The sequence below is a fragment of the Talpa europaea genome, assembly GCF_964194135.1.
Source record: "Talpa europaea genome assembly, chromosome: 6".
Classification (NCBI taxonomy): domain Eukaryota; kingdom Metazoa; phylum Chordata; class Mammalia; order Eulipotyphla; family Talpidae; genus Talpa; species Talpa europaea.
This window is the reverse complement of record NC_140072.1, coordinates 79,282,683-79,309,895: the sequence shown is the minus strand read 5'-3', so window position 1 is coordinate 79,309,895 and position 27,213 is coordinate 79,282,683. Positions and strand designations below refer to the sequence as shown.

The 27,213-nt window shown below is 36.9% G+C and overlaps 1 protein-coding gene across 2 annotated transcripts in view; it reads right to left on the bottom strand.

Annotated features, from left to right (window-relative positions):
- Nucleotides 1-27,213, bottom strand: part of FNDC3A (fibronectin type III domain containing 3A) — a gene marked incomplete at both ends in the record, with an annotated part of 135,775 nt that overhangs the window by 55,852 nt on the left and 52,710 nt on the right. For both annotated transcript variants that reach the window (XM_084234466.1, XM_084234467.1), the window contains one exon: nt 11,115-11,191. In XM_084234466.1, the coding sequence (XP_084090592.1) occupies nt 11,115-11,191 (77 nt within the window). The remainder of the gene's footprint in view (nt 1-11,114; nt 11,192-27,213) is intronic.

Below are 27,213 nucleotides of genomic sequence, written 5' to 3'. Positions count from 1 at the left end.
TCTGGCATTATCTATCTGGAGGCATTTTTGATTGTCATAACTGAGATGGGGGTGGGGAAAATGTAGTGGTCAACCGCGGGTGTAACTTGGAAACCACGCTGGGCGCCAAACTGTTGTAGAGCAACCCCGATACAAAACGGGGTGTCTGACTGTGGGTCCTCACCCGCGCACTTAAAAGGACTTATCAATGCTCTACTGCAGGCACACGTGAAAGGTTAATAAAAGGTTTATTTACAAGGGAAGGGGAAATGAGGAAATGTACAGCTCTGGGAGAAAAGTGGGAGACAAAGTTTTAAATGAATCCTACCCAATCCGCCGATCAGGAATCCCAAAATGGCGCTCTCAGAGTTGGCCGCCAGCCAGGAGCGGTGAAGCCAGGAGGCGAGGGATCGCGAGCCAGCCCCCAAGGCCCAAGTGTTTGGTTTTTATATCCAACCTGGCTGCCCAACTCCACCCTCAGGTCCCAGCCACCCTCCCTTGGTGGTGATGGGATTTGTTTTTCCCAATGTCTTGATGGCTTTAGTCTGGAGTGGGGGTGGGGTCCACAAAGCCTGTATGGGATTAGCTCAGGACATTATTTCCCCCTAACAGGTACAGAGGCCAGAGATACTGCTAAGTACTTTACAACACAAAGGACAACTTCCTGCAACAACAAAAGTCATCAGGCCTAAATGTATAGTGCTGAGGTTGGCAAATTCTGATATAACCACACATGTAATAGGCTGACTTTGGCTGGTGAGTTGAGAATAGAGTGTTGGGCAAGGGCCTAAAAACAGGGAAGATATTTAGGAAGCTATTGCAGTAAAATAGGCAAAAAATAGTGATGGTTTTGATGGTTTAGACCAGGGAGATAGTGGAGACCATGAGAAGTGGTCTATATTTAAAAGGGAGAATAAGGTCAGCCAATGAATCCATCAGAGAAGTGAGAAAAAGTAGTTATGACATGATGGTATTATTAACAATTGCGATGGGGAAAAACTATAAAACAAACATGTTATGTTTTGGAAAAAGGTTTTGATTTTACTTTTTGGACATGTGAGTCTTGTAAATCTGAGACATTTAAGTGCAATGGTTGAGTTAAATACACCAGTTGCAGTTCAGGAAAGACTGGAAAAGGACTACCAATTGAGGTAGAAAGAAAAATAATAGTGTTTGGAATTTGGAAATTTGGTGACGTGTATCAAGGAGGGAAGATCAACTTTGTCAAATGCTGCTATAGCCAAGCAAGAGGAAGACTAAACTGATTATTGGATTTAACAGTGTGGAAGTCATGACCTTGATAAAATCAGTTTTGATGTAATCACAGGGGCAAAGCTGCAATGGAGTGGGTTTAACAGATAAGTAGGGAGAACTAGAGAGCCAGCAGCTCTACACAGGAAAAGTGACGTTTTCCTGTAGAGAAGATTATCTAAATAAGATGGTGGCTGGTAATAACAGAATCAAGAAACTTTGTTGTTTTTAGTGAGCTCAATTACAACCACTGGTATATGAATTAGAAGAGCGATCTATCAGAGAGTAAGAAACTGATGATTGAGAAAAGAGAGAAGAAAAATGCTAAGCAATATCCTTAAGTAAGCAAAAGGGTATGAGATCTAATACTTCGTGAGAGCACTGGATCTGGCTAAAAGCAGACCCAGTGTCTCTTTTTTAGATGAAAAAGAAGAGTATATGGGTTGAGATGAGAAGGCAGAGCATTTAATTAACACAGTGGAAGAGATATGGAGATTGGAGTCTGTGGGAGATTTTCTTTTGATTGTTCTATATGAACCCCTACACGCGCACTAAAATCTTAGTGATCTTTCCTTCCAATTACTTGTATTGCAATTATTCTGTAACTCTTGTTTGGTATTTACAGTACTGAGGTGTTTGTAAATTTTTAAAATTCATGCCATCTTCTATAACTTAAGTGTAAGTTAATTATTTAATCTTCATAACTATGCTACAAATAGGTAGCTATGGGCACACAGGTATTAGTGGAGGAGCTAATATTTGAACTCAGGCAATTTCACTTCAATTCTATGTTTTTACTCACTTTGTGGGCATAGAATCCTATGTATTTTTATCTATTTAATTTTTTTTTTAAAGTTTACCTTCCTCTTAATGTTGTAGAGCAACCCTAATACAAAACGGGGTGCCTGACTGTGGGTCCTCACCTGCGCGCTTAAAAGGACTTATCAATGCTCTACTGTAGGCACACGCGAAAAGTTAATAAAAGGTTTATTTATAGGGGAAGGGGAAATGAGGAAATGTACAGCTCGGGGAGAAAAGTGGGAGACAAAGTTTTAAATGAGTCCTACCCAATCCGCCGATCTGGAATCCCAAATGGCGCTCTGAGAGTTGGCCACAAGCCAGGAGCCGTGAAGCCAGGAGGCGAGCAACAGCGAGCCACCCCAAGGCCCACGTGTTTGGTTTTTATATCCAACCTGGCTGCCCAACTTCACCCTCAGGTCCCAGCCACCCTCCCTTTGGTGGTGATGGGATTTGTCTTTCCCAATGTCTTGATGGCTTTAGTCTGGAGTGGGGGTGGGGTCCACAAAGCCTGTATAGGATTAGCTCAGGACATCATTTCCCCCTAACAATTCCCCCCTTTCACTTTTTGCCACCATTTCCATGGTGATGAAGATCAAACATTTGGATGCTGGGATACAGTCTGAGATGAAAATTTTCCAGGGTTCCAGTCTGAAAGAAAACGAGTCCCTCCCCTAATATTAACTCTACTCTTTTAAAAAGATTTATTTATTTAGGCAGAAGAACTTAAAAGACATTTCTCCAAAGAAGAAATGCAAATGGCCAATAGGCATATGAAAAAATGTTCAACATCCCTTATCATCAGGGAAATGCAAATTAAAACACATTGAGATACCACCTTACACCAGTAAGAATGGCCATATCAAAAAAACAAGCAACAAGAAATGTTGGTGAGGATGTGGTGAAAAAGGAAATCTACATTGCTGGTGGGAATGCAAACTGGTCCAACCACTAGGGAAAGCTGTATGGAAGTTCCTCAGTCTACTAAAAATAGAGCTACCATACGACCTGGCAATTCCACTCCTAGGGATCTCCCAAAGGACACAAAAACAATGATTCAAAAGGACACCTGTACACCTATGTTTATTGCAGCACTATTTATAATAGGTAAAACCTGGAAACAACCTAAATGCCCAAAAATTGATGACTGGATCAAGAAGATGTGGCATACATATATACACAATGGAATATTATTCAGCAATCAAAAAGGATAAACTCATGCCATTTGCAGCAATGTGGATGGAACTAGAAGGAATTATGCTCAGTGAAATAAGCCAGAAAGAAAAAGAAAAATATCGGATGGTTTCACTTATAGCAGGAATATAGGAGAACCAAATTTAAGACATCTGTGTAAAAAAATAGTAACAGTACAAAACACAACAAAGCAAAAACGGACAATGATAAATAAGAGACATACTGCAGGGGAGGAGGAGGGAGAGGGATCAGAGGGAGGGAGGGAGGTGCACAGGGGATTGAGGTGATGGTGCATGGATGCATTGGTGAAGGAAACTCTATGGGGACTGCACCTGAGTGGGGTGGAGGAAAGCAAAATAATAGTTGAAAAATGAACAATGATGTAAAAAAAAATTAATTTGTAAAAAAAAGATTCATTTATTTATACAAGAACTGGGGTACAGACCAGAGGTATGGGAGGGTGAAAGAATTCACCAGAGACAGAGCAGGGAGCAGAATAGGCAGACAAACTGAAGACACTGCTGAGGGGAGCAGCGTGCAAGGCAGGAGAGGTCTGCCATACCATGTGGGTTTTTTTCCCTGGCTGGCAGGGAATCGAATCTGCACTGCAGAGGCTGAGGACAGCTTCACAGCACGGCGCTCAGCCTGCTGTGCCACCTGGGAGGCACAGAATCCTGTGTATTTTTTTTTTTTTTAAAGATTTATTTATCTATACAAGCACGGGAGGGTGAGAGAATTCACCAGAGCAGGGAACAGAACAGGCAGACTGACAAAATACACTGCTGAGGGGAGCAGCGGGCGCAGTAGGAGAGGTCTGCGCACCATGTGGGACCCTTGCCGGCAGCCGGGGATTGAACTGGCGCTGCAGAGGCAGCAGGCAGCTTTGCAGCCCAGCGCTCAACTGCTGTGCCACCAGGGGAGGCCCAGAATCCTGTGTATTTTTAAAATTGCAAAACACACAGCAGATTTCACTAGTTAATAAAGAAATGGCCAAATTACTAATGAAATTAAAACAACTTTTCTGCTGAAAAGGGATATTTAAGTACAAAATAAGCTGGGGGAGGGACAGAGATTGGACAATTATTGGATTAGGGGGTACAACATTTCAGTTTCACTAGACAAAAAGAGTTCTGTGGGCGGACGGTAGTGCTATGAATGTACCTAATGCCACTTAACTGTGCACATTTAAAATGGTTATGTATGATGGGAAATTTTTTAATGTGTATATTAATTGAAAAGAGAAAAAAAGCTAAGACGCAGAGGAAAAAAGGAGTCAGATCAATACCAAAAGCTTATGGAGAACTCTACCAATTCAGTAACAACCTGAATAGCAGGAAACTTCAGAGAAAGGCCAAAACCCTCAAAACTACTTAAGTCTCCAGTTGCTGAGATATGGCCAACCACTTAGACACTGAATTGCAGAACAAGGTTCACACATAGTAATGATTAAAATAAAACCAACAAATTGTGAAAAGAAAAAAAATCCCAAATTAGCCTATGTTAATAATAATTAGATTAGAAAATGAAGTGTAATTAAATAGGGATAGCAGCATAGTCTGAACCCCTAAACCACAATTGCCATACACTTCCTAATTAGGCAAAGCCCTGTTCTATTTACTGCACACAGACACAACTGAAAGGGGCTAAGGAGAAAGGAGATTTATTTACTACCTACTATTTTATTCTGTGTATGTGTCTTCTCCACTACAATATACATTACATGTCAAAACTGTTTTGTTTACTGTTTTCTCCCCAAAACTGAGAACAGTACACCTAGCATATGGTATGACCACAATAAATGCTGTCTATTAGTTCTACTGAAATGCTTATTTCTACCCTCCCAACAACCCCCAACTAACACACCAAGCTAAAAGGGTTCTGTGACTTTCTCAATTCCTAGAAGCTGTTACCCTCTGCTTTTAGCAATCTACTTCTATGGTTTTACCCTGAACCCAGAACCACTCCAATTTTAAGCTGTTAAACAATAATATATGTATTTTTGACCATTCATTCAACAGATAGGTACTTTACATAACTAACCACACACACATACACAACATTATCAGTAAATGATTACAACCCTTCTGTCTAGCTTTTATTAAACTCTTTATCTTCTCTTCACTTGTAAGTTCCCCTACCTTCCAATCTCTTATTCTGTTGGCCATCTTTTTGATTGTTCTTCCCAGGAGACAACTGCTATCAGGATAGTTTGTAGAATCTTTGAAAAATTTACTGACCTCATTGCTATGTGCTGACATAAAGACAATGTGAAATACTAAGTCCAGCTCAATGGAGCAAGCTGAAACTTTTTCTGAAGCTGACAGGCGTCTTTTTCCCACATTATGAGATCTATAATCCCTACCTGTTAGGTGTCCTTTCATCACCATAACAACCAACATTCTATAAAAAAGAGGGGAGCCATTATAAGAAATGCAAATGGAAAGCACTTTTGATGTTGCTTTTCAAACTAATTTCAACTGGTGGTCTTATCATCTTTTTTTGTATGTAAGCAAATTCATCACTAAAAACATCAAATTTTATTTCATGCTGCAATGCTCTCAGGACACAGTATTTGCCAGTAAATTAAGTTCCCTGTATTGTGGTAATCATTTGCTTCATAGTTGAATTTTATAGTTTTTGTATGTTTTGTTATTTGATATCTAAATTCAGTTGGTAAACATTCCTACCTTTCTGCAGTATGTCAATCCTTCACACACTTTCTCCTTTTATTTGTTAAACTGCAATAATAGAACTCATTAATATTATGTCTAAAGTTATGCTTGTAATTTTATAATTAGAAAAAAGAATAGAGGGAAATAAACTAAATGTTTATAGAGTATCTTTGGACTGAAGCATTCAATGAGATTTTTTGCAACCCTTTACATATTTTCTAAGTTAGCTACATAATTATAAGAAAAAGTTTAAGACATACAACTTTATTTGTTCTTTACTGCTAAATATTACTCCCCATTGTTTGTAAAATTAATATTGCTGTATCTTTTAACCTCTATTGAACATATTTTAATTAGTGTTAGTTCTCCCTATCATATTGAACAGTATCTTATATAAAAGTGACATGGCTAATAAAAACTGTTGTTCTTAAAGTAGTAATTTCTAAAAAATGATGTCCATTTTTCTGATCCAAAATAAAGGTTAAACGTATAACTAAAAAATTAAGTCTCTTTTAAAAGCAATTTTTGCTCACTGGTAGGAAAGGGAAAAAATTTTTAGGTACTGTTTTCTAGTGATGGGCAGTCTGTATCTTTTATAATAGCAACTTTCTCTTCAAAACTTAAGGTTAGGGCCTTCCCTGGTGGTGTATTGGTTGAGCACTGGGCTACGAAGCTGCCTGCGACCTCTGCAGCGCCTCTGCAGCGCCGGTTCGATCCCTGGCTGCCGGAGAGGGTCCCACATGGCGTGCAGACCTCTCCTGCAGCACCCGCTGCTCCCCTCAGCAGTGTATTTCACTGGTCTGCCTGTTCTGTTCTCCGTTCTGGCTCTGGTGAATTCTCTCACCCTCCCATGCTTCTGACTGCACCCAGTGCTTGGATAAATAAATAAATAAATCTTAAAAACAAAAACAAAAACAAAAAACAAAAACTTAAGGTCAACAGAATAAAATTATCCAATTTCCCTCTTCTGTTAAGTACAATGCTAAAGTATTAGAGCAATACGGTACAAAGATTATAAACAAAGCTGCAGAACTTTTGAGTAAGAATGCAAAGGAAGTATAATACAACTGGCAGTTTCAATAGCAGGTTTGGCCTTTGCAAATTGCAAATGAATAAAACAGAACCAATTACTCCTAAAGCTATTCAGTTTTGAATACCCTGATTATTATTATCAATGCCATGGTAGGAACAGCACAAATTTGTAAGATAATACATCTTAGGTAAATCATGATTTATGTTTCTCTGATAAATACTTTCATTAAATACTGACCTTAAATTAAGATCTATCTTCTGCCCTAATATGTTCCTAAGTATGTAGCATTATTATTTCATCAGTGATGGATCTAAAAAGTCCCAACACTGTATTTTAATTTTTGTAGTCCTTGTTGGCCTGACCAAACTTTTTAGGATAAATTTATTGAATCCTAACAGCTCTACTAAATTACATAATGAAACAGCAAAAACATCTGATCCTCCTCGGGTCACCACTGGCCTTCAGAAACAGAAACTGGCAAGAGATGGAGGTAAAGCAAGAGATGAAGGTAAGGAAATCTGTAGCCACAAGGAGAGATCAGTGCATAAAAGTCTAAAAGGAGACAACAAATGATGGTTATTTAGGTTTAGTGTGTGTGTACAACTTGGCTCCTGCTGAGTCAAATACAACCAGTACTTAGAGGCATCTGTGTCTTAACATTTGGTTCAACTCCTATCTACATTTCCTTATAAAATTATGTTTGATTATGAGTTAAGTTTTGGGCAATAATCAAAAGTTGCTTAGTTGTGCCTAGAACTTGGCTCTAAATTATTTTTTGAAATCAGAATTGTGTATGTTAGAGAAGGGGAGGTGTTTTGACAGTTTTGTTAAAATGCTAGAATACAGTTTTATATAGTGGGTGCTTAAATTAATTCAATAGTGATGACACTAGATTTCTGTTTCTGGATTACCCTGGTATGCTTGACAACAGTACACTTCCTGAAGATAATCTTAAACTAAGATAGATAACAGAGGCACACTAGCCTCAGGTAATCCTGTTGAGATTATTACTAAAGTTCACTTATTTTAAAAAATATTTATGAAATACCTACTAGTTGTTAACACAGAACAAAAATACTTAAAAGGCAACTCCTGCCCTCAAGGTACATAAAATCCCACAGGATAAATATATACACATATAATTATAATAGTGGTGGTATATAATACTTAACCCAAAAAGTGGTACAAACAACTTAAAAAACTTAATCAATGTACTCAAGGGTGGGTAGAATTTCAAAAGATAGAAATGAGGGAACATTTCCGAGATAATAGCATTAAAAAAAACAAACAAACAGGGCCTCCCAGGTGGCGCGGTGGTTGAGCGCTGGGCTGTGTAGCTGCCCTCAGCCTTTGCAGCGCTGGTTCAATTCCCGGCCGCGGCAAGGGTCCCACATGGCACGCAGACCTCTCCTGCCACCCGCTGCTCCCCTCAGCAGTGTGCTTCGGTCCTTCTGCCTGCTCTTCTCCCGCTCTGACTCTGGTGAATTCTCTCACCCTCCTGCACATCTGACTGTACCCCGTGCTTGTATAAATAAATAAATAAAATCTTTAAAAAAACAAACAAACAAACAACAACAAAAAAACAAACCTTGGGAGAAAGGAAAACATCGCATGAACATACAAGTAATCATGTTTGGGTATAAAAATGGGTATGTGATTGGATATCATCAAAAGAAGGATACAAAGATAAATTAGGACAGAACTGTGTAAAACCTTGTCTAAAGATACAGAAGTTCAATTTGGATGATTATTTGATTTACAAACATTTACTAAGTTCCTACTATGTGATAGGTCCTGTAAGTAGGGTTGAAGAGATAAAGATGTGTAAGAGTCCTAGATCATCTATTACCTCTCTGACTTCATTCTTTATTACTATTCTGCCTTGAGGACTCAGTCTAGCCACAGTGGCCTCTTGCCACTGCTAGACATGCTCTCCTTCTCCTTTTAAGTCACTTGCACTGATTATTTTTGTTCCCACAATCCTCTTTCCTCAAATACATGCAGGGTTTACATCCACATCCTTCAAGATGTGGCTCCAGTGTAACCTTTCCAATGAGGCCTATTCTGATCACCCTATTTTAAGATATAAAGTTTCATTTCCCCCCCTCCAGTCCATCACTCACCATTATCTATTGTTTGCTTCTTCTCACAAGAATGTAAACTACAAAGGACATTCATGGACATATTTTCAAGCATCTAGAAGAGTGCCAGGCAGATATGTGCACTCAATATATATTTGTTGAATACTGTTATAATATAGGAACTATTTAAGAACTCACAATCTCCGTAAAGAAAATTTATTAACTAAACAGTGTGATAAATTCATTAAAAGAGGGATATACACACTATGTGCTATATGAACCCAAAAAGAGGAACCTGGAAAGGTTCAAGATAAAACTGCTTCTATTATGTCTTACGTGAAACGAGAAGGGTAGAATTTGTCATAAAAATGAGAGGTACTGGGAGCTGAATGAACAGCAGGATACCCTATAATTATATGGAAATAATTTGTCTTAATCATCTTTTTGTCACTAGCATTAGATTGGCACGTGGTGGCATTCAATACATGTTTGCTGAAAGAACTACAGTAGAAAGAAAAGAACAAGTACAGTTTTGTGTAAGTGGAGAAAGGGTTGAGAAGAAGCAACCAGAGAAATAAAGAACCAGGGCAGCATGATGTTAAGGAAATCTAGTGTTTAAATATTTAGAGGTCAGAGAGGATCAGGGTGGGAAAAAAGGCCTTTCAGTTTAGTAAATATCAGGGAGCAGATTTTATAGGCAGAATGCACACTAAATTAAAGAGTCAATGTATCCGGGCCTTCCTGGTGGTGCAAGGGACACAGCACTATGAAGCTATCTGCAGCCACTGCAGCAAGGATTTGATCCCCAGACAGGGAGGGGAGCCACATGGCGAAGACCTCTACTGTCCTCGCCCGCTGCTCCTCTCAGCAGTGTATTTCAGTCGATCCGCCTGTTCTGCTCCCTACTATATCGCTGGTGAATCCTCTCACCTCCCCAAAGCTCTGCCCTGTACCCCAGCTCTTGTATGCATAAATAAATCTTTAAAAAAAAGGTCAATGTATCAAAAGTATAGAGGTGAATGTTCTTCTCTCTAAAATTATTTTTTCAAATATATTATCTCATAAGTTATCATCTTATGTTGTATTGAAAAAGTAGACTCAAGAATGTTGATTTGTCCAAGATCATTTAGCCATCAAGGAGGTAACATACTTCTGAAGAATGTGATACTATACCTCTGAGTTGGAAACCACTGTTACCTCAAAAAACAAAACAAAATGAGAAAACCTCAACAATAGCAACAAATCATTAAAAAAAGGTATTTAGCTTTTCTGACTGGAATTCTCATACTACATCCATTCTCCTCACATGCATGGTCTTATTTTGCAGCCATTCATATAGTGGTGTGCCTTACATAGTGGGCAGTGAATTCTCCACAATATTCCACCTATATTCTGGCATAAACATGGATGACGTTAGAGGAGACCTGAAGAAAATTTGAAGTGTAAATACAGTGCTAGGAAAAGAAACTGAAAATGTCCAAAAAGGATTTGAAACAATGAATGCATACTACATATGATCACAGTAGAAGATATTTAAAACCTGCAGATCTTAACACTTTAATTTGCCTATGCAATGAGTTATGCGCTTTAATATATTAAGTCTGAGCTTCCCAACTGGTATGCAGAAAGGGTTAAGGTGTGTGATGCTATTGATGCCACTAGCCCTTAGAGGTGCAGGTCTACCAGTCTAAATTCTCTTTGATTTATCATACAATGCAACAGTAACCACTGTCTGCGGGTTACTGTATAAATAAGGTTGAAAGCATTGTCTCAGGTTATTTCTAAGCAAATGATTAATTAAAATAAATGTTAGTATAAGATACTATTTACATGATTTACATACTTAGGGATATAAAATTTTTGAATTAACTCTCTAATTATAATCCAGTTCCCAAAGACAAGGCCAAACGATGAGTGCTACCCATTTAATTTTTCCTCCTTTCCATATATACTAAATTTATTAAAATAATTGAAATAGATTTACCAAGGACGCACTATACTGGGTAAACTTCAACACTTGATGGTATTTTTAATTTGAATTAAACATAGTTAACATTATGGTTATTATTTTATGATTATTAAAAGAAAAATAATGTAAAAACATACCTGTGGGGCATATCCATGAGGCACATAAATTGGAGGCACAGAACCATTTGGGGACATCATTGGAACCTGAGCAGGACCTGAATGGGTCACAGAAATGACATTTTAACCCAAGATTATTTAGAAAGCTCAAGTTGAAAACAATATAAATTACATTTTTGAATGCTTCATCTAAACACTCAAATAGTAACTGTACTGTGACAAAAAGAAATTCAGATGACTCACTTGTTATAAAATATAAAGTTTATCTTGGAAAATTCATGTATTACTTTTTCCCTGTAGTCATCTCTCAAACTTACCTGCTGATCTTATCACCCAGGAAGCGTTTCAAAACACATATATTTTGTGCCTCTCTGGTAGCACAGGGGTTAAAGTCTCAGTGCTATCAAGCTATTGCCAGCCACTGCAGCATGAGTTCCATCCCAGGCCAGGGAGCTATCCACATGGCGCAGCAGACCTCTTGTCTCATCCACTGCTCCCTTCAGCAGTGTATTTCAGTGTATCTGCCTCTTCTACTCCCCACTCTGTCTCTGGTGAATCCTCTCACCTCCTGCACCTCTGGCCTGTACCCCAGTTCTTGTATGCATAAATAAAAATAAATCTTTAAAAACAACAACAAAGCACAGATTTCTAGGCTCCCCTAGACTTTGTTTTTTAGTATCCTTACAATGTTGTCTTGAATCAGTATTTACTTTATAAATGATTATGTGATTATGATTGTGCAATTAGAAACAGTGACCTGGAGGAAAATCAAACTGAACTTTGCATTTAAAAATCAATGAAAAGTGAGGCAAATTTTGAAAACAAAGGGAAGGAGAGAAGGGGAGCTGAAAGAAAGAAAAGGGATGGAAGAATGGGAGGAGGATAGGAAGGAAAGAAGAAGCAGGGAGAACAAGGGAGGGGAATAAGGAAAAGACTAAATGGGTTAAGAAGAAATAGGGACCGTATATACATGGGAAGGACAACTTATGAAATTATGTTATATGTCTATAAAATAACATCTTGACAATATATTTTTCCCATTCAAAACAAGGTCACCAAATACATGATTTGTTCAGAATTTATCTTAAAAAGCTAATTGTATAGTGCTAATTCTAACTTACCATGTGCCAGGTTTTTAAAGTATTTTTCCTCATTATTTAGTAAGAAAATACGATTACTCTCATTTCCCAGATGTGGAAATTGAGGCAGAGAAATGAAATTAAGCTTGCCTAAATGGTAGAACTAGGATCCAAATCAGGCAGTTTCATTTCTCAGGCTATATCTCTAGTACATATTTAGTAGACATTAAAATGCTATTCATTTTTGGCAACTGACTGAATCTGAGGCATCAGAACTATGCTCAGATGCTTGTAAGAAAATTAAGGCCTTCATTTTCTTTATAGCCTTGAAAAACAGAACAATTTCCCAAATTTAAACCAATATTTGCCCATTAATTTACTAAATAAAACTTGTGAGGTGCTTTATATGCCACTAGGCGAGAGGACTTTATCCAAAACTCATCTTTTAACTTCTATATTTTCATTTTTTTACTTCTATATTTTCAACTCAAAAGAAAATGAGAAGTTTTAAATTAATGCTGTTTTACTTCTACTAGCTAATTTATATAAAACTATAGTAAACTAGCTTTCTGAATCATGAAAGCTGGCTTAAGTAATTATAAAATAGGAAATTTAGTAGGGAATGAGAAGGCAATTGCATTGGAAATCCTATTTATAATCTTAGTAAAAGAAATTAACATGTATTGAACTTCTGTTTGATGTGCCAGTGACTATGAGTCCTTTCAGAGGTGTCAGATTTAAACCGATAGTCATCAGAATAGGTTTTACTTTTTTTAGCCATCAGAGTAAAAAAAAATTATATCAGATTATACCCAAAATTGTAAAACCATATAACTAGTTTGGGTTGCCCTTCTTTTACCAGAAATATAAATAAACCCTACATAGTTGTAATTAATATCTCACCATACTTTGAAAGCTGCTAAAATGGTTTGTAATTTAGTAGTAAAAAATTTTACTTTATCCTTTAATTATATTTAAGTGTAATGCTGAAAACAGAACAAAACAAATCCAATGTAAAATAAACCAGCAAATACATTACTACAGTTCAGAAACAATTAACTCAATATTCCCTATGAAGTTATTATTTCCATCTAGCAAGTAAATCATCTCATTCTGCGGCAGAATGGTACATGTTTTTTCTTTTTAAAAATAAGACAATCTATGTATATAATATTTAAATAGTGGTGTGAAGTAACCTTCAACAGAGAACACATAAAACTCCCATGGTATAAACCTAGTCAACACAAGTATTGATATTTAGAAGTACAATATTAACAGCACCATTTCTATAGCTATTTCTGTTTAAAGTAGTAAAACCCCAAACCCTTGCATACTCAATGATGCCTATGTTCTATAACTTCCTTAGTTCTAACCATACCTCTTAATTTAGGAAGTACTAAAAGATTACCCATTCTGATTAAATGCAAAGAGGGGGATTTTGTCCCAGCAAAGATGCAGAATCTGTTACATTGTATTGTAATTTATTAATCAGTTACAGATCAAATGCATATCTGGTACGAGAACAGCTGTATCTCAACAACAGCTGCTAGATCCAGCTAGCAGCTCCTTAATAATCTACATGACCTGAACATGGTCTATTTCAAATCAATGTTGCTGATTCTTTTTAAGGGCATACTTTCTATTCCATAATAGCGCAGAGTAAACAATTACATTCACCAATTGTCTTAAATTTGAGACGCCCCTGATCTCAATTCCTAAAAAGTACCATAATCTAGTATTTTTTCATAATTACTGTACACTAGCATTTAAAAGGTTATTTTTTAATAGCGAAAGTGCAAATTCGCCCGAGTTTAAATTCCTAAAATGCAACGTGCTGCTGACGTGCTACATTCTCTTTATAACCAAGCTTCCACAATGGCTTCCAAATGATGCCAATTTTCAGATATTAATTGTAAAAAGAAAAACCTAATAAAATAAAGGTGATGGAAAGGAATATTCTGTGAGATATAATCGCCCGACTCTAAAGCGTTTAATATTTTTCTAACTACATGGCAACAATTAAAAATATTTTTAGAGCGACAGCGTTAGCGCCTACTGGAAAAAAGAACACACACGGCAGGCTTTAGATTAATACAATGCCTTCTATGTTTTAAAATACAAATATAATGTTCAAAAACAGCAAATCTTACCACTCATTTTTTTTTTTTACAGAAGCAGCAGAACAAGAAAATCCAACAAGGAAACAGCGTAGTACACGTTAACAGTTTTAATTGGAGAACGGTTTCATGGTTTTTTTTTTTTTTTTTTTTTGCAAAGCAGTAAGAGGAAAAGATCCTTTGACCGAGTCACGTGATAGACATCACATGACCTGAGGTGACCCGCCGAAAGGGAAAGGAAAAAAACCCTTACGTTCCTGCTCAGTGTTTCGGACAGAGAAAATACTTTCTACTGCTACTGCCTTTAATTTGATAATTTTTTAGACTTCCTTATGAACTAACTCAAAAGCTCACCAGAATTATACGTTCAGAAATCTATATTTGACGTAAAAACAATTGTTTCATTTTTAAATAACATCACAGGCACTTTTTCTAATTCTTGTTTTATCCAGCCAGCTGCTTTTTTTTTTTTAATTTTTAAAAAAAATTCAAGATACATAGACTATTTAATAATTCGGAATATTCACTCTGAAATATCTTTGTGTAACTTGATCTACTCTATACTCAAACCTTAAGAAATGCCCACAGTGCACAAAGAATTGTCTAGAACCTGGTTTTGCTCAATGTGTTTCTCAGAGTGTCAATTTTTCAGTAGGCGTTTGCCTACCAAACTAATAAGGATTAACACTTTTATTGTTTAAAAAAAAACCCCTAACCTGGACATTAGTACAACTACTTGGTAGATGGCAGTCTCACCCACAGCTATGAAATATCAAAAGACAGGTTTTATGACCACTCTACCCAAACAGAAGTGGAGACCAGAAAGAAACCAAACATGTTTCCTTACAAGACTGGAAAAATACTGTAAAAACTTTTAGAAGTCTTTTAATTACTTTATTATGTAAGTTAAGGAAATGTATTAATCACAAACAAAATGGTGATACTGATTAATAATAAAATTCACATTGTGGAAAGAAAATCGATTTTAGTATCAAAAGATGTAAGTTTTAGTAAGAGTTTCAATATTTATTAGCAAGACAATTTATTACTCTTCCTTCCATAAGGTTAAAATAACCTTACAGCACTGTTGTGAGACTCAGATTAAATTTTTTTTTAAATTGCTCTTATTTTTTTTTTTTTAAAGATTTATTTATTTATTTATACAACCACTGGGTACAGTCAGAAGTGCGGGAGGATGAGAGAATTCACCAGAGCCAGAGCAGGGAGCAGAACAAGCAGACTGACCGAAGACATTGCTGAGGGGAGCAGCGGGCACAGCAGGAGAGGTCTGCACGCCATGTGGGACCCTTGCCTGTGGCTGGGGATCGAACTGGCACTGCAGAGGCTGGGGGCAGCTTCGCACCCCAGTGCTCAAACGTTGCGCCACCGGGGAGGCCCCTCAGATTAAATTTTAAAGTGCTTAGTACACTGACTAGCACACCACAGGTATTATAAGTAAAAGTATGATCTATATGTTTTAAAAAATAATTATATAGTGCAGGATATGTGTCATGTACCATGTTTTACATATATTAACCCAACCCTCATAATAATTGAAGTAGGCATAATTTATAGGTAAGGAACTGAAGGAGAATGCAGTTAAGTAACTTGCCAAGGGTACACAGTGAGATAATGACAGGATTATCTAGCAATAAGCTGTATTAAAAAAAAAAAAAAAAAGGAAACCATGTTCAAGGCCCAGTCTCCCAAAAAGTTGTCAATGGATACCTGAAGTAGTGTCAATAAATCCATGCTGGAAATAATACAGAGAAAATTAGACAATAAAGGACTACTGTCAGGAATGGGAAGGGTGATTGTTAATTTCTAAGTTCCTGCCAAAAGTCAAGGTTGCCCTGAAGTACATTTCTTACAAGTACAGAGTCTCCTGGTTTCAATAGAATCTGCTTATAATGTTGGATTTAGCTATCCTATAAATGTAATCATGCTTCTGCTCTTCATTCCTTAAACTAACAAAAAAAAATCCCATCCCTGCAGCCCATTTTCCCTTTTTGGTTCATGTTCTTATACAGTTGTGTTTCCATTTCTGGAGTTTTTTTAAACTGATGTTCTCTTTCTCAGTTCTTTCCATGTGTCCACTAAGCCCTCCTCCCCCGCAATAAAAAAAATACCCATACATCTTCAACATTTTCACCAGACACATTTAGTTCATGTGCTTCCTTTAAATAAAAACTGATTCTCCCCCAGGATAGTTTTTCCAGTATTCTCCAGGAGCAGAAGCTTTCCATGCTTTCCAGAGGCAGCCTCCAGCTACCTGAGGTTACTTTCAATTATCACAGCTGTTCCTGTTTCATGCTCAAGTTTGCTTTGTCCTGAGATTATGCCATATGAATATACTACCTTTTACCCCTTCCTCACTGCTGCCATGCTCAGTCTTTATGTATTGAGAACTCTGGCACTGTTTATACAGAGCACGGTGACTTTAAAGTTCAAAAAACCTAGCCTCAAACTTTTTTCTCCTCTTCCATTTTTTTTGGTAGTCAAATTTTAAAGACACACTTTAGAATTTATCACTCAGATTTCTAGCATCTCATCTTTAAAATCTTTTTTTTTTTTTAAAAAGATTTATTTATTTATACAAGCATTGGGTACAGTCAGAAGTGCGGGAGGGTGAGAGAATTCACCAGAGTCAGAGCGGGGAACAGAACAGGCAGACTGATGAAATACACTGCTGAGGGGAGCAGTGGGCACGGCAGGAGAGGTCTGCGTGCCATGTGGGACCCTCGCCGGTGGCCAGGGATTGAACCCGCGCTGCAGAGGCTGCGGGCAGCTTCGCAGTCCAGCGCTCAACTGCTGCTCCACCAAGGGAGGTCCTCATCTTTGATATTTTAAACTTACAAGATGCAGTCACTGGCCATATCTATCCATTTTTCTTTCTTCCATTACGCTTGTTTTTCCCTGTAATGATCTCCCTTTTGTCCTGACCCAACAGGCGACTCCTGACTGCCTTCATGGTCTAATTTCCTTTCTTATCCATGTCTTTTTTTTTTAATTCCCCTTCCTGAAAATCCCCAATTTTAATCAACCAGAAAATTTTCTCTTAGACGTAGTTAATAATCTATCCAATATTCTAGAGTTATTATCAGATTCCCTCATCACTCTCTAAGAAAGTTCTCCATCCTAACCTTAACCATACATCTTAGCATGAAATTAAGCTCTTCTGATGTTATTGAAAGCTTTTTGTTTCTTCAATTTTCAGTAGTAGCATAGTCTTTTCCTTAGATAAAAGCTATCACTCCACTTCTCCTCTTTATTTGATCTCCTCTTCCTCTTGCATGGGTCTTTACTTTATTGGTCATTTCTCTCCCATTCACTATTTTCAGTCTCTCCCCTTAATCAACTTTTCTGAATCGCTCCTTCTGTGAAGCTCACAAACATGGTGAAGTTTCAAATCTAAGTCACTTACACCACTCATTTGATAAACATAACTCTTCTTTGCCCTGTGATACCATTCAACTACCACTCTTACCTAAGTCAACATGCTTAAGATAGTTAAATTTCTGACCTTCCTTTCACTTTTAAATTCTTAATGAAATTACTACTATGCAGTATTTGATACAGAGGAAAATAACACTGGCTATATAATGTATTAAACCAAATATCCAAGCCAAAAAATAGAGCACACCATCAGGGTTGCATCAATTTGATCCTTCCCTAGCCAATCATTTTGTGCCATTCATATCTCCACTATCCTGAATTTTGAGTTTGTTACCTTTTTTTAAAAATTTATTTATTTAAAAGATTTATTTATTTATTTATACAAGAACTGGGGTACAGGCCAGATTTATTTATTTATTTATACAAGAACTGGGGTACTGGGAGGGTGAGAGGATCCAGCAGAGACAGAGCGGGAACAGAACAGGCAGACTGACGAAATACACTGCTGAGGGGAGCAGCGGGCACGACAGGAGAGGTCTCCCGTGCCATATGGGACCCTTGCCGGCAGGCTGGGATTGAACCAGCACTGCAGAGGCTGCGGGCAGCTTCACAGAGAGGTGCTCAACCGCCTGCGCCACCAGGGGAGGCCCAAGTTTGTTACCTTTTTAAAAGTCTTCTAAAAAAACACCAAACTTTACATATATACCCAAATAATGTTTCTTTGCTTTGCATTTTATGAAAATTAGGGTATATAGTCTTCAGTAACCTTTCTAATGTGATACTGTCAAGACCTACCAAATTAGTTTCATATAGCTAGAATTTGTTCATTACCATTCATTCAAAAAACATGCACTATCTACAATGTACAAGATACTGTTCTAAGCATTTGGGGTATCAATAAACAAGAATGGATAAATATTTCTGTCCTTGTAAAGTTTGCACTGGGGGGAGAAAATGAAAAAATAGTATGATGAATAAAACATACAGTATGTCTGAAGGTTGGTTGATAAATGCTATGAAAAAAAGATCTGGGTTAGGAAAAAGAATTACTGAGATGGGCTGGTGGAGAGGAAAGAGACTGAGGATCATAATTTCAAATGCAGAGATCAGTGTAGGCTTCAATGAGAAGGGGGCATTCGAGCAATGACTTCAAAGAAGTGTGAGACTGAGCTGTTTGGATATGTAAGGAAAATTCTACAAAGAGGAAGTAATCAGTGCAAAGTCTTTAAGGTAGGAGTATGTATGACATGTTCAAGATAAAGCAAAGACACTGTGTCCCTACAACAATGTAAGTTGAGGTCAGAGTAGTATAGAGAGAAATGAGTTATAGGCTATGAGCCTTGTATGTCATTGTTAGGATTTTGGCTTTTACTTTGAGTGAAATATGAGACAATGGCTGAATTTTAAATTGGAGAAAGATATAATGTGAATTATATTTTAAAGGATTCAGTGACTCATACACGTTGCTAGTGAGAATGTGGTACAATTATTTGAAAAACTAGCAGTATCTACAAGGTTGAATGTACACATAACCTACAAGTCATTAATTTTATTTCTAAAGTATATAGGCACTGTTAATGCTTATATGTTTCACTAAAGGATATATATTAGAATGTGCATGCATTAGTATTTGCAATAATATAAGCAGGCACCACATATTACCACAGTAGTATATGTGGGATAGAGGAGATTTGGGGATGATCACATCTTCAGATTTGGATGTTACATTAGAAATATCTGTTAGGCATCCAAATGGAGAACTCACACAGGCAGTTGATTTTACTGTTTTGGAATTCAAAGAGAAACCCAGTCTGGAAATATAACTTCTGGAATCTCTAGCTGGCCTCAAATCAAGACTGGAAAGATCATGAAGGAAGTGAGGGTAGATATTGAGAAGACATTTAAAATTTTGTACCAAAGCATGAAACAGAACACTGTTGCTACAAACATGTACTTTTCATGGGTCTTGGTCTACATGTTAAAGAGTTTTTTCAGGTATACACCTAGAAGTGGAAATGCTAGGTCGTAAGGTTATGTGAATATTAATATTCATTGGATAGTGCCAAAAAGCATTCCCCAATTTACATTTCTACCAGTCAGCAAAGTATAAGTGGTTCCACTGATTCATATTCTTGTCATTATTTGGTGTTAAGATTCAAAAAAACTGCCAGTCTCACAAATACTACTTTGCATTTTCTAAATCCATTTTTCAGCTGGGTTATCTTTTAAAAAAACAGGTTTATAATAAGAACTTTCATATATTTTGAATAATGATTTTTTATGGTTAAATTGAATGCAAATATCCCCTTCCTAGTGTGTGACTTTATTTTATATATAATGATTATGTATACTAAGTTCTTAATTCTAATGACATCAGATTTATTAATTTTTTGGTTACATTTTCTATATGTCTTAAAAATGTTTCTCTACTATATAGTGAAAAAGATATTATTTTTAAGTTTAGGTTTTTACATGTAAGTATTTCAACCTTGAAAAATTGACTTTTGTGTAAAGTATGAAGAAAGCATCTGATTACATTTTAATACAAATGGAAAACCAATGACCTAGCCATTCTCTCCTGTTTTCCATCTCCTTAGATATTTCCTTTACTTTTTGTGGGGACAACAATGCAATTAAAATTCTCTTATGAAAAATCTTGTTATGTAAGAGTGGAGTTTATTCAGAGCATCCAAATTATAAAATGACTAGAAATGGAAGTCTCCAAAATCACATTTCAACCCATAGCAATCAAGTTTTTGACCAGGTCATTCCTATGAGATTGAACGGGCAAAGTCACTAAGATCAAACTCTTGCCAAATCCAATTAATACTGCAATTAATATAAACTTCCTAATTATTCTTATAATCTGGAATTCTGGTTTCTCCATTCCTCTTTGACTTCCTGATCATACTTTTAAAAAATATCCTTAATGACAGCCTTCAGTTCTTTCTTTAAATGTTGGTTTTCCTGGGAGATTTGCTCTATGCCCTCTTTTTTTCCATATTCTACACAAGCTCACAAGATGATCTTATTTACTCTCACAAAGGCATTCTGTATCTCACCCAAACTTTCTCCTACGTTATTCTAGACCTTCCACTTCAATCTGTATGAAATGCAAAAGCAGTTAATTTTCCTTCAGTACTCATTCCACCTCCTGTAGTCCCATGAGAAGTGCATGTTTCCATTTCAAAAGAGAAACATTCTATTTTCTACTTTATTTTTCACATCAAACCATTTAGCAAGCAATTAGCAAGTTGTATAAATACCCTGTAAACCACATTTTTTTTCATTTGCATCAAAATATCTTCAAGTGAATTTTAGTGGTGTTGTGCTGCATTTTCTCATTCATTTTATAATTTGTGATATTTGTTACCTCCTAAGCAAGTATAATGTAGTAGTGAAGAACATGGTTTTTGGTGTTAGACCAATGTAATTGTATCAATAGTTTACTAACTGAGATACTGTAAGTTATTTAACCTCTTTGTATTTTAGTTTCCTTACCTGTAAAATGGAAATAACAGTTATTCTACTTCAGAGATATATTATGCATATTGAACGAATAATTATTTGTAAAGCACCTAGACTAGTACCTGCTACCCAATTAGTGCCTATAAAAAACAATGTCACCCAAGTACAGTGCTACTGTTTGTATTGACAAAACCACCTGAAAATCAATAGCTCAGGAAAGTTAATAGTTAATCGGTCAACATGTTGTAAATAGAAGTCCAACAATTGCTATGCTATGTCATTCTATAGAGAGCACTCTGAAAAATCTGTGAGGTAGCATTGTGAAAATAAAAAGCAGATGCATTTTAAATTTGCTAGAATGGCCATATATTCAGGCAAGAAAGAGAAAATGGAAAAATGTTTATTAGTGCATAACATAATATGACTGTAATGTAGTCTATAATTTTCTCTATGTTTATTACTACAGGAAAATTGACATTCTTAATAGGATCTTTAGAAAGCATACATAAAATACATTTACCTTATATTTTCCTTATTATAATTGAAAGATCCTCAAAAATATCAACCATATCACCTGGGCACTGGAACTCTGTGGCAACTGTGAGAATAGCTGAGGACAGCAGGAGTACAGAACTAAGTCTTGTTAGATGGTTACTGAAGAGTCACCAATTTATAAACCACACATATAAAAACACTAAACATTTTGATGGAATGTTCAAGTCAATAAATCCCAATTATCTGCTAGTTATATAATACAAAGCAAAAAGTTCCTAAATGTATCTGACTGAAACATTGTGAAGAACGAGCCAAAAAATTTCTAGTAAGTGAAGAACGCCACATGGAAAAGTGATTTACTTAAATTGCTAAATCTGTTCTAAAAGATAAAGTAATCTAAGAGATACTTAAAACACCAAAATCTGTAAACAAACCAAAAAACCCTCAGAACAAAATATGTGAGAAACTGAAGAGGGAACAATTAGAAAAAAATAAAAAAAAAATGAGTGAGGTTGGTCTTATACCCTCTCTAAAGTAGGTTATAAAAACCATGAACAGGGCCTCCCCTGGTAGCGCAGGCAGTTGAGTGAAGCACTGTGAAGCTGTCCTCAGCCTCTGCAGTGCGAGTTCGATCCTGGCAACCAGCGAGATACCCACATGGCACATCAGACCTCTCCTGTCTCGCCTGCTGCTCCCTCAGCAGTGTATTTCAGTCAGTCTACCTGTTCTGCTCCCTGATCTGTCTCTGGTGAATCCTCTCACCCTCCCGCACATCTGGCCTGTACCCCGATTCTTGTATGCATGAATAAAATCTTTGGGGAAAAAAAAAAGAAACATGAACAGAAACATGGTTAAAATCAAGACATCAAAGACCACGTTATCAATAGCCCTTGTTTCTGAGAGATCAGTATAGCTTAAATTGCCTTAAGAGGGGCCTCCCTGTTGGCAGAGGGGTTAGAGACAGCACTATCAAGCTACTGCCAGCCACTACAACACAAGTTTGATACCTGGCCGGCCAGGGAGCAACCCACATGGCGCAGCCCTGCCTGATGCTCTGCTGCTCCTCTCCTGCCCTGCCTGCTGCTCCCCTCAGCAGTGTTATTTTAGTACATCTGCCTGCTCTGCTCCCCACTCTCTCTGGTGAATCCTCTCACCCCCCACACCTCTGGCTAACACCCCGGTTCTTTTTTTTTTTTTTTTTTAATTTTCTAGAGGCATGTCTTATTTATTTATTTATTTATTTATTTATTTATTGTTTGTTTGTTTGTTTGTTTGTTTGGTTTATACATGCACTGGGTACAGTCAGAACCGTGGGAGGGTGAGAGAATTCACCAGAGCCAGAGCAGGGAGCAGAGCAGGCAGAAGGACCGAAGTACACTGCTGAGGGGAGCAGCGGGCGGCAGGAGAGGTCTGCTCACCATGTGGGACCCTCCTCCGGTGGCCGGGGAGCAGCCGGGGATCGAACCGGCTGCAGAGGCTGCAGGCAGCTTCGCAACCCAGCGAACACCCCGGTTCTTGTATGCATAAATAAATAAATCATTAAAAAAATTGCCACAGAGCATGGCCTAAATGATTTGGTTTGAAAAACAAAAACAAAAACAAAATAACAAAGCAGTTATAACCTAATGCTGACTTCTGTCATATATAAACTTCAGTAAAGCATCAATTTAACTTTAAGGAATATACCCTTAAAAATAACTTGTGGCAAAATCAGCAGGAAGACAGCCCGAATCCTTTGACTTGCAGAAAGGGATTGTGAGCTTATGCAAATTAAAAGTTGGAGAGTTTATCTTTTTTGATTGCTAAATAGTATTCCATTGTGTATATATAGCACATCTTCTTTTTTTTTTTTTTTTTCCTTAATACCGGTATATTAAGGTCTGTCCCTTTATTTATTTATTCATTTATTCATTTATTTATTTATTTATTTATTTATTTATTTATTTATTTATTGTTAATTTTGTTTTTTTGTTTTTTTTTTTAAAGATTTATTTATTTATTTATACAAAAACCAGGGTACAGGCCAGATTCATGGGAGGGTGAAAGGATTCACCAGAGACAGAGCGGGGAGCAGAACAGGCAGACTGACGAAGCACACTGCTGAGGGGAGCAGCGGGCGAGACAGGAGAGGTCTGCTGTGCCATGTGGGTTTCTCCCTGGCCAGACAGGGTTCGAACTCATGCTTCAGTGGCTGGCATAGATTGATAGAGCTGTCTTTAACCCCTGAGCCACCAGGGACGCCCTGAAAGTTTGCTTTAAAATGTACCCATATAACATATCATCCCGACAATCTTATGAGAAAGCACTCCATCCCAATTCCAAGCCATGCCTACACATTCTTTTTTTTTTTTTTATAAATTTTATTGTTATATTCCCCATACAATTGCAGCCCCCCATTCTGACCCCAATCCCTCCCCTCCCGCCCCCGCCCCCCTAAAAGTGTCTCTGGTTCATAGTTTTTTGTTGATTTTGATTTTCACTTTCTTATAGTTATTCATTTTCCTGGTCCATTATTTAAGTTTTCTAGATTCCTGCTATGAGTGAGACCATCCGGTATTTTTCTTTTTCTTTTTGGCTTATTTCGCTGAGCATGATCCCTTCCAGCGCCATCCATGTTGCAGCAAATTGCATGTGTTTATCTTTTTTGAATGCTGAGTAATATTCCATGGTATATATGTACCACATCTTCTTGATCCAGTCATCTATTTTTGGGCATTTGGGTTGTTTCCAAAGCTTAGCTATTGTAAACAGTGCTGCTATAAACATAGGGGTGCAGGTGTTCTTTGGAATTGATGTTTCTGTGTCCTTTGGGTACATACCTAGGAGTGGAATTGCTGGGTCATATGGAAGCTCTATGTTTAGTAGGTCCAGAAATCTCCACACAGCTTTCCACAGTGGTTGGACCAGTTTGCACTCCCACCAACAGTATAGCACATCTTCTTGATCCAGTCATCTATTTTTGGGCATCCGGGTTGTTTAAATATCTTACCTATTGTAAATAGTGCCATTCATAGCAACATGGATGGAGCTAGAAGGGACCACACTCAGTAATATAAGCCAGAAGGGAAAAGAAAAATATTGGATGGTTTCACTTGTAGGATGAGTATAGAGGAACCAAATAAGGGATCAGGAAAAAAAAATAACAGTAATAATAATTAAAAAAAAAAAAACAAAATTAGCAGGCAACCATAAATGAGAGACATTCTGTGAGGGAGGGGGAACAAAAGGGTTCAAAATGGGAGAGAAGAGCACAAAGGACTATCTATAGTGACGGTTCATAGGTGAATTGGTGGTGGAAATTTTACTGGGAATACACAATTATGTAAAAGATATAAATAAATAAATTAAAAATTAAAAAAAAGTTGGAGAGTTGATTTGGATTTCTAAAATTCATTCTTTTGCCAATAAACAAACAAGATCAGTTGTCAGAACCCTTCTCAGATTGTAATACTAAACCTAGTTCATTTACATACCAAAAAAATTTAAGAGGCAGACTCATTCAGCCCAGCAAAAGTAGTTTGAAATCATTAAGACAAAAATTTAAAAGGCTGGGGATGTGAACTATATACCTTTTCTACTACTTTACAAATGTGTAGCTAATCTTCCAAAAGGCTGTCTCCGACTGTGATAATGACACAGAAGTATTAAGGTTCTTAATAAGCATCTATCAATAAATAACATGTGCTGCAATTTGCAGCAACATGGATGGAGCTGGAAGGGATCATGCTCAGCGAAATAAGCCAGAAAGAAAAAGAAAAATACCGGATGGTCTCACTCATAGCAGGAATCCAGAAAACTTAAATAAGGGACGAGGAAAAAGAATAACTATAAGAAAGAAAATATCAAAATCAACAAACAACTATGAACCAGAGACACTCTATGGGGGATGGGAGGCGGGGAAAAGAGGGCTTGGGGTCAAAATAAGGGGGTTGTAATTGTATGGGGAATATAAAAATAAAATTTAAATAAAAAGAAAAACAAAGAAAAACAGAAAAAAAGAAAAGAAAAAAGAATACTTAAGGATTAACACATAAAACCATTTTATTCATATAAACTATCATTTGTAATGAGCAAAGTATATATAAATTAATGAATACTGCAGAATGTATTAAAATAAAAATATGAAAAAACAAAAAAACAAACAAAAAAATAACATGTGCATTTTGGACCATATCTGTTGTATGTCCATGGAGTCAAGGGCCCAAGAAAAGATCACTGTAATCTTCAACCAATCAAGTACTCTACAGGAGAGGATCTATTTTGGGGGGAATGACAGACAATAATATACACAAATAATCCCAGGAAGATAAGAGGAGTGAAGTATTAGAACCTCTAACTTTGTTCAGGGCACAAATCAAACTTTGCTTTTTTTTTTTTTTTTTAAGATTTATTTATTTATGCATACAAGAGCTGGGGTACATGCTAGAGATGAGGGGGGGGGGTTGAGAGGATTCACCAGAGACAGAGTGGGGAACAGAACACAGGCAGACTGACTGAAATACACTGCTGAGAGGAGCAACAGGCGAGACAGGAGAGGTCTGCTTCACCACGTGGGTTGCTCCCTGGCTGGTTGGGGATTGAACTCATGCTGCAGAGACTGCGGATTGCTTCATAGTGTGGTGCTTAACTCCCAGCGCCACCAGGGAGGTCCAAACCTTGCTTCTTTTAAGTCTCTCTTATTTGCCTATTTTTTCCTCTATTGCCCTCTTAGTCACCTTCCAGTTCTGGTCACACACTATTATTTTCTTCCTCTATTATCTCCCTCTCTACTTCTAAATTAAGATATCAATTTATCAAAAAGTTTTACTTTATGTAATACATTTGAATAGGAAACAAACATGATGATCATTTTAGACTGACTCAAAATTTAGAGTGGCTGAATGAGGTTAGGAGAGTTAAGTTCCTAGCAAGAAAATGACCAATATAGAAAGATATCCGTGTTCTAATGTAGTATTTCCCAAATATTTGTGTTTATGTGCCAGTAAAATTTGAAAACAAATTCTGGGGATTGGTTAAGGTGACCAATTTTTTATTAAGCCAAATCATGACATTAAAAGGAAAGAAGGGAGAGATTAAAGATAGATCAAAGGAAGTCTATCTTATATTATTACATTATTTTACAAGGAAAGGCTATTTAAGAAAATAAGTCCCATTTACAAATCACACCAAAAAAGTATACGATATTAGGGAGTAAACTTAACAACGGAGGTGAAAAACCCATACATTGAAAACTGTAAGACGCTGTTAAATGAATAGAAGACACAAAGAAAGAGAAATATATTCTGTGTTTATGAATTGTTAACTTTAACCTATACTACTTTAACCTACACTAACTTTAACCTATACTACTAAGCGACAGTAATAAAAAATATTTGGTACTGGAATAAAAGCAGACACATAGACCAATGGAACTGAGAGCACAGAAATAAACCCACACACATAACAGGTAATTTCTGACAAAGGAACCAAGACCAAACAATGGAAGAAAAAGAGGCTCTTCAGCAAATGATGCTGGGAAACCTAGACTGCCACATGCAAATAAATAACAACAAAACCAGATACTGA